The 7,114-nt window shown below is 49.9% G+C and overlaps 1 protein-coding gene across 1 annotated transcript; it reads left to right on the plus strand.

The window, feature by feature from the left end:
- The first annotated feature begins 213 nt into the window (after positions 1–213).
- Positions 214–6,623, plus strand: Bhlhe40 (basic helix-loop-helix family member e40). Its single transcript, XM_026383037.2, has 5 exons — positions 214–1,332; positions 1,495–1,564; positions 1,826–1,933; positions 2,876–2,999; positions 4,379–6,623. Exons 1-5 carry the CDS (start codon positions 1,253–1,255, stop codon positions 5,230–5,232), a joined length of 1,236 nt encoding a protein of 411 aa, XP_026238822.2. The 5' UTR covers positions 214–1,252; the 3' UTR covers positions 5,233–6,623.
- The last annotated feature ends 491 nt before the right edge of the window (positions 6,624–7,114 follow it).

Genomic DNA, 7,114 nt, shown 5'->3' on the forward strand with positions numbered 1-7,114 from the left:
ACCGCGCCCGGTATCTTTCTGTGCTTGACTGGCCAGGGTGGGTAGGGGCAGAGGTGCACCCACGGGGGGGGGGGTGCACAAGTGGGTGCCTGTCTGCCCGCAGGCTGTGCCCAGGAGCTGAGCTCCGGGGGAGCAAGGGGCCCGTGGCTCACACCCTCGGCGGTCAGGTGCGCGCGGCGTGCTCGGCGGCGGCCTCGGCTGCCCCTGCGCTTGGCCGCCAGCCCGCTTCCCATGGGGTGACATCCGCCCCGCCCCTCGGTCCCTCCCCAAGGCGGGCAATTCCTGGACACGGGGCTGAGCGGTGGGGGCAGGGAAGCCGGGACGGAAAGAAACCCCAGCCTCTGGGGATGGCAGAGGGGCCGGGCGACTCCCTCCGCTGTGCGCCGGTTCCTCGGAGCGGGCTGGGCGGGGGAGGAGGAAGAGGGTTGGGCTGAAGCAAGCGAGGGGATATTCCTCTCCCGGCTTGAGTCAGACGCGGGCGGATCCGTCCTCCCCCGTTCCCTCCCAGGAGACGGGAACTTACTTCATTTCCCTGGGGCAGGTTCGCCCACGTTACCAACTCTCCCCCTCCCCCAGCTCCCCGGTTCCTTCCAGCTTCAGCGCCCCCCACCCAGCTGGGCAGGACCCAGGCTGCGCTGCCACCCCCTCTTCGGGGAAAGGAGGCCGCAGCCGCAGACACCTGGGGGCCAGGGCTGGGGGTGGGGGCTCCCTCGCAGCCAGCCAGAGCGTTGTCCAACACGTGAGACTCATGTGATGAAGCCGGGGGAGGGCGGGCAGGTCGCTCCTTCCCTCCCCGGCAGCGGCCAGACGTGCCTGGAGTCACAGGGTAGAACACGTAGCTCCAACCCACCCACTCGCTCCCTTTTAACCCAGCCCGCAGCCTCTCCATTACTCCTCGGCTCGTTCCCCCCCACACACTCCGCCCTAACTGCTCCCCCGTTCCCTCCCGCCTCCCTGCCCGCCCCACTTCTCATTCACTTGGCTCGCACGGTGCAGACAGCGCAGGGAGCACACACCGCCAGTCTATGCGCAGAGCCGGGAGCCAGAGGCCGCGAGGACACCCGGCCATGCACGCCCCCAACTGAAGCAACACCTCAAAGCCGCAGCTCGCAGCAGCTCTGTGCATTTCAGGGAACTCAGGCTCAGAGAAACCTCTGCGGAGAGACCCTAGAAGCCTGCTTCAGGACAGTCTTCAGCCCGACGCTCCGCTAAGTGCAGACAGGAGCGCACAGTGGCCCCGGATCGCCGCGCCATGGAGCGGATCCCCAGCGCGCAACCACCCCCTGCCTGTCTGCCCAAAGCACCAGGACTGGAGCACGGAGACCTACCAGGGTAAGTTGGCATTCTCTGGCCCCTTCAAGCCTCCACTCCAGCCCTGGGTCCTGTGCCTTTCACTCAGCTGCTGCGGGCGCCTCCGGGGACTCTACCCCCGACAGGGCGCCTGCAGCCAGTGCGCACGGAAAGTCACGACCCTTCTTGGCTCTCTCCCTGCAGAATGGATTTTGCCCATATCTACCAAGTGTACAAGTCGAGGCGGGGAGTAAAGCGGAGCGAGGACAGCAAGGTAAGTGCACCCCTGGGGACCCCGTGCCGAAGTCCCTAGCTGCCTGCTAAGTTTCCAAGAAAAGTTTTCTTGCTTTGAGGTTGGCGGGGGAGATGCAAACTGTGGGTTCGGTGCCACTACTAAGTGACTTGGAAAAGAAGGGGCAGAAGGTGGTTCTGGGTGCGACTCTGCTCCTTAACCAGACTTTTTTCATTTCGGCGGGGTGTGGAGGAAGGGAGGTTTCGCATCCCCTTGCCCACCGCCTTTTCGTGCGCTTTGCAGGAGACCTACAAACTGCCGCACCGACTCATCGAGAAAAAGAGACGTGACCGGATTAACGAGTGCATCGCCCAGCTGAAGGATCTCCTACCCGAACATCTCAAACTTACAGTAAGTGAGAAGCTGGCCTCTCTCCAACATAGCTCTTCTGCCCAGAGGGCGGGCGGGGGTCACCCGCCGCCTGCAGGCGTCGCGGGGAATTGCGGACTAGTCTAGATGGCCCTACCAAAGCTGGCAGGTGACTCGGTGCAGAGGTACCCTTCCCCAGTCCAGAGATTTTCTGGCCCTATGCAAATGAGGTGAGAAGCTCTTGGACCTCTCCAAGTTGGCTCCAACAACAGCCGCCCTCCTTTTGGGGAGCTTAAGATTTTTCCTTCTGGCCATTTTTAGAATTCTCTAGTATTCCTGGTTTAAAGGAAAAAACTAAGAATGTGCAGGGTTTTTTTTTATCCAACTCCCCAGCCCCCCCCCCTTTTTAATTAAGAGAGCCTGCTTTTGGTGTGCGATTTTTTTTTCCTGCCCTTTCTTGACAGTAGCCAAAAGCTTAAGCAGCCTTTAGAGAAAGGGGGTGGGGGGTGGGGGTGGGGAAGCATTTGAAGAGGAAGAAAAAAAGCCTGGATGACCTGGACGTTCTGAAAGGGTGTCAGGAAAAAAAACTTGGGAAAGCCTCTTGGTTGCAGACACAGTAGAAGTCCCTCCATGGGTTGACACTACTGGAGAGAAATGTTATCTCTGGATTCCCCTGAGTTAAGGTCAGCAGCGGCTGCTGCAGAAATTTATCTGTCAAAGCTTCCTCCTTAGGTAGCTGCAGCTTCCAAAGATAAATGACATGTGTTTTTTATCCTTTTATCATATGTATGTATGTATGTATGTATGTGTGTGTATGTGTGTGCATTTAAAAATGTTATCTGCAAAGTTAAAATGAAATTCAGCCAACCAGGAAAGACTATTCTATTCTTTTTCCCCCTTTATAGACATTTCTCATTGCTAATAAGTGTCCCAGAGGTGGGACTTCTGTGACCTCACCGCTGACTAAAGCTCTTTTCATTCCAGACTTTGGGTCACTTGGAAAAAGCAGTAGTTCTGGAACTTACCTTGAAGCATGTGAAAGCACTAACAAACCTGATTGATCAGCAGCAGCAGAAAATTATTGCTCTGCAGAGTGGTTTACAAGCTGGTGAGTCTGATTAGTATCTCTTAAAGAGTTGTGCACAGATAGAGAGCCCCTGGGCTCTACATGGGATGTGGCAAACATTCCTGCAACCAACTGCTTATGCACGTTCACTGAGGGAGACTTGTTTTATCTTTCCAAAAGGTCAGACTTTCCATTTGGAATGCTGCGGGATGCCACCTGGCATGAATACATATTAGTCAAATGATAAAATGTTGCTGTGGCATTTTGGCTTCAGAGTCTCTGGGTTCTAGGAGATTTCCCTACTCCCTTTTAAAATGCCAAGACACCTATAATTTGCATTGTGGGTGTTTTATAGTTGGTCTTCTTAGCCCTCTCTCCTTGGAGATTAGATCACGGGTATGCCCCAGCATTTTCCTGTTCCATTGCTTCTTTATCACTTGCTCTTCCGTTTGTTCTTTCGTTGTGGGGGGCAATCCTGGCAGGATGACAGCAGGAGTTTTTCCTGCATTTCTTGTGGTTCCCTCAATCGCCACTAGGTATCTTAGTGAATTGCACAATCTAACGAAACCACTGAAGTTTCGTCATTTGTTTCTCCTGACATCCAGAGAATCAGAGATACTTCTAACCTTCCAGTCTCGTTCTTTCCAAATAATACTGTACAGATGAGAGAATTCCTGTACCCATGCCAACATCCATTCTTCTCTGTATTTCTTTCTATGGCCAGTGTAATGAGAATCACAAAAACCCAGCAAGTGTTTCTGCCAGCTCCCTCATTAAAAATAGAAGATGATCAGACCTAATTTGGGGGGGGGGGGGATCATGGATAGAATACACGTAAAAGACTTAGAAATAGCCTAAAGTTGACAGTGGGGATATACCTTTTATAAATCATTGAAAATAAATTTACTTTAGATGATATTTCATTCTTTATTTTATGATTGTCTGGCCTTGTGCATATTGCCCCAGTGAGACTGATTTTCTGTCATTCAACTCTTGGGTTTAAAAATATATCAGAATGTTTGTTACACTGTCACAGCAAAAACTCTGGAATAATCTACAAATTCAGCAAGAGCAGAAATATCCATCTTTACTAATAATGGTCCATTTCTATTATGCAGCCATTAAAAGTCATATTTGGGGGCTGGGGGTGTCACTCAATGGCAGAGTAGGTGCTTAGAATCTATGAGGCCCTGGATTCAGTATTCAGCACCCTTTTCCCCCAAATCTCTCAATGCTAGGGTTATAGATGTTCATGTTTATTTTTTAAAACTTTTCAGTGTATTTTTTTCTCTGAACATGTTACATTTGAAGTTAGAAATGAATTGAAAATTAGCAAATGCTTTTTTTTTTTTTTAACACAACAGAAAGCCCCACATGCAGAGCCCTCTGAAACATGTTCCTTTGGTTCTTTGTCTCTTCAGGTGAGCTGGGGAGAAACGTGGAAGCAGGTCAAGAGATGTTCTGCTCAGGTTTCCAGACGTGTGCCCGGGAAGTGCTTCAGTACCTAGCCAAGCATGAGAACACTCGGGACCTGAAGTCTTCGCAGCTTGTCACTCACCTCCACCGTGTGGCCTCTGAGCTGCTGCAGGGTGGCACTTCCCGGAAACCATCAGACCCAGCTCCCAAAGGGATGGACTTCAAGGAGAAAGCCAGCTCTCTGGCTAAAGGCTTGGAAGGCCCTGGCAAAAACTGTGTACCAGTCATCCAGCGGACATTTGCTCCCTCAAGTGGGGAGCAGAGCGGCAGCGATACAGACACAGACAGTGGCTACGGGGGAGAATCTGAGAAGGGTGATTTGCGCAATGAGCAGCCGTACTTCAAAAGTGACCATGGACGCAGGTTCACCGTGGGAGACCGGGTCGGCACCATTAAGCAAGAATCCGAAGAACCCCCTACGAAGAAGAGCCGAATGCAGGTGTCAGATGACGAAGGCCACTTCACTAGCAGTGACCTGATCAGCAACCCGTTCCTGGGCCCACACCCGCACCAGCCTCCCTTTTGCCTGCCTTTCTATCTGATCCCACCATCAGCAACTGCCTACCTGCCCATGCTGGAGAAGTGCTGGTACCCAACCTCAGTGCCGGTGTTGTACCCGGGCCTCAACGCCTCCGCCGCCGCGCTCACCAGCTTCATGAACCCAGACAAGATCTCCACTCCCTTGCTTATGCCACAGAGACTCCCTTCTCCCTTGTCCGCCCATCCGTCCCTCGACTCTTCCACCTTGCTCCAGGCCCTGAAGCAGATCCCACCTTTAAACTTAGAAACCAAAGACTAAACTCTTTAGGGGGATCCTGCTGCTTTGCTTTCCTTCTTTCCTACTTCCAAAAACACAAACCAACGTTTTTGTGAGTGCAGCGAGATTGTTCCGTTGTGCGTACAGAGATAATCTAAGGAGTGGGGATGCGCGCGCATGCGTGCGAATAGGCGCGCGTGCCTGCGTTTATGTAGGTGTAGAACATCGCAAGCTTATTTTGGCATAGGGAAGATGCCATAGGGGGGATGATAGTAGCCGGCTGGGGCTTTTCCCTTCCTGGAGAATAGCCCCCTTTGACACAGATCAGCTGGATTTTCAAAAGCTTCAAAGTTTTGGTCTTGTGAGTCACTGTGCAGTTTGGGAGTCTGGGAGTCGGGTCTGTGGCTTTGAGAAAAAGGTACTTTCAAAAGAGGGTTTTCCAGAGCGCAGCTCCGAGCCAGCTGTTAGGACCCCACCCTTCTCCCTTTATTGTGGAGGTGACTCACCAGACTGTGAGGAGAGAGCAGTCAGACCTAGCTTTCTGCTAAACTGGTGAGGTAGCAGACACTGGCACAACACGGTAGGGTAGTGGTTTGGGGAGATTTCCGCAGGTCTGCTCCCCACCCCTGCCTCCGATGAATAAAGAGAATGTAGTTCCCTACTCAGGCTTTCGTAGTGATTCGCTTCACTAAGGAACTGAAAATGGCCCCTTTGAGCTGCCAGGGAACAACTTCCCCAGGTCTCTGGCACCTGTTTCACGGTCTCACGGTTAAGACATGCTGTCCAGGGAACCAAATGAAGTCTCAGAGATGCCCATACCCTCAGCGCCCCAAAGTGCACAAAGCTAAATAACCAATTGCTACCTTTAACGCAGAGCTAGACTCGGTTTTAGACTCAACCCTTTTAACCAAGCTTAGCTTCCAAAAGGCCTAACCAAGCCTGGGTGCCGCAGGACCCTTTCTGTAAACTAACTCCTCTTGCCCAACAGCATATGGGGTGTCCTTATTGCTAAAAAGGATTCTGTCTCCATCAAAGAGGTTTTATTTTTGATCCAGAGCCCATGTTTTCCTGACTTGTCCAGCCAGTCCTGCACCAGCTTCTCAAAATGCACTATGCTTGATTGACAATGTTTTCTTTCTTTTTTTTTTTCCGTTTTTGTTTTGGTATAAAGTCGTTGCCTTTATTTGTAAAGCTGTTATAAATATATATTATATAAATATATTAAAAAGGAAAATGTTTCAGATGTTTATTTGTATAATTACTTGATCTACAAAGTGAGAAAAATGAATGTATTCCTGTTTTTGAAGAGAAAAATAATTTTTCTTTTCTCGAGGGAGAGGTACAGTGTTTATATTTTGGAGCCTTTCTGAAGGTGTGAAATTGTAAATATTTTTATCTATGAATAAATGTTAAGTAGTTGTTTTAAAATACTTAATAAAATAATCCTTTTCCTGTGGAAGAGAAAGAAGGTCTCCTGAATTTTTGAAAAAACACGTAGTTGTGTGATGTGGTTGTCCTCTTGAGTGAAGGCAATAACCAGTTAATCTTGATGTGATTTCATTAGGCTTAGTCAATTTAATAGATAAATATTGGTTTAGGTTTATTTCTTTTTTAGGTTTCTTTTTTTTTTTTTTTTTAACTTAACCCTTGGCAGGGATTTGCAATCATCATATGCCTCTTCCCAGAGTTAAGCAAAAAAATACATTTTCCCCTCCCATCTGCTTTAGTCATGATCTTTAGAACTTGACAGAAAACTTAGGTATGAAGTCATGGGTCAGAACATCAGGAACATCAGGGTAAGTACATTGAGAAAAGATTTTAACTGATGATATTAGGCAATAATATTTGATGCCAAGTAAGTTGATTTTTTCAAACCTAGCAAGATCTAATGGATTTGCTACGTCCTGTAGTATTGCTGCTGGAG

The sequence above is a fragment of the Urocitellus parryii genome, chromosome 16 (genome assembly GCF_045843805.1).
Source record: "Urocitellus parryii isolate mUroPar1 chromosome 16, mUroPar1.hap1, whole genome shotgun sequence".
Classification (NCBI taxonomy): Eukaryota; Metazoa; Chordata; class Mammalia; order Rodentia; family Sciuridae; genus Urocitellus; species Urocitellus parryii.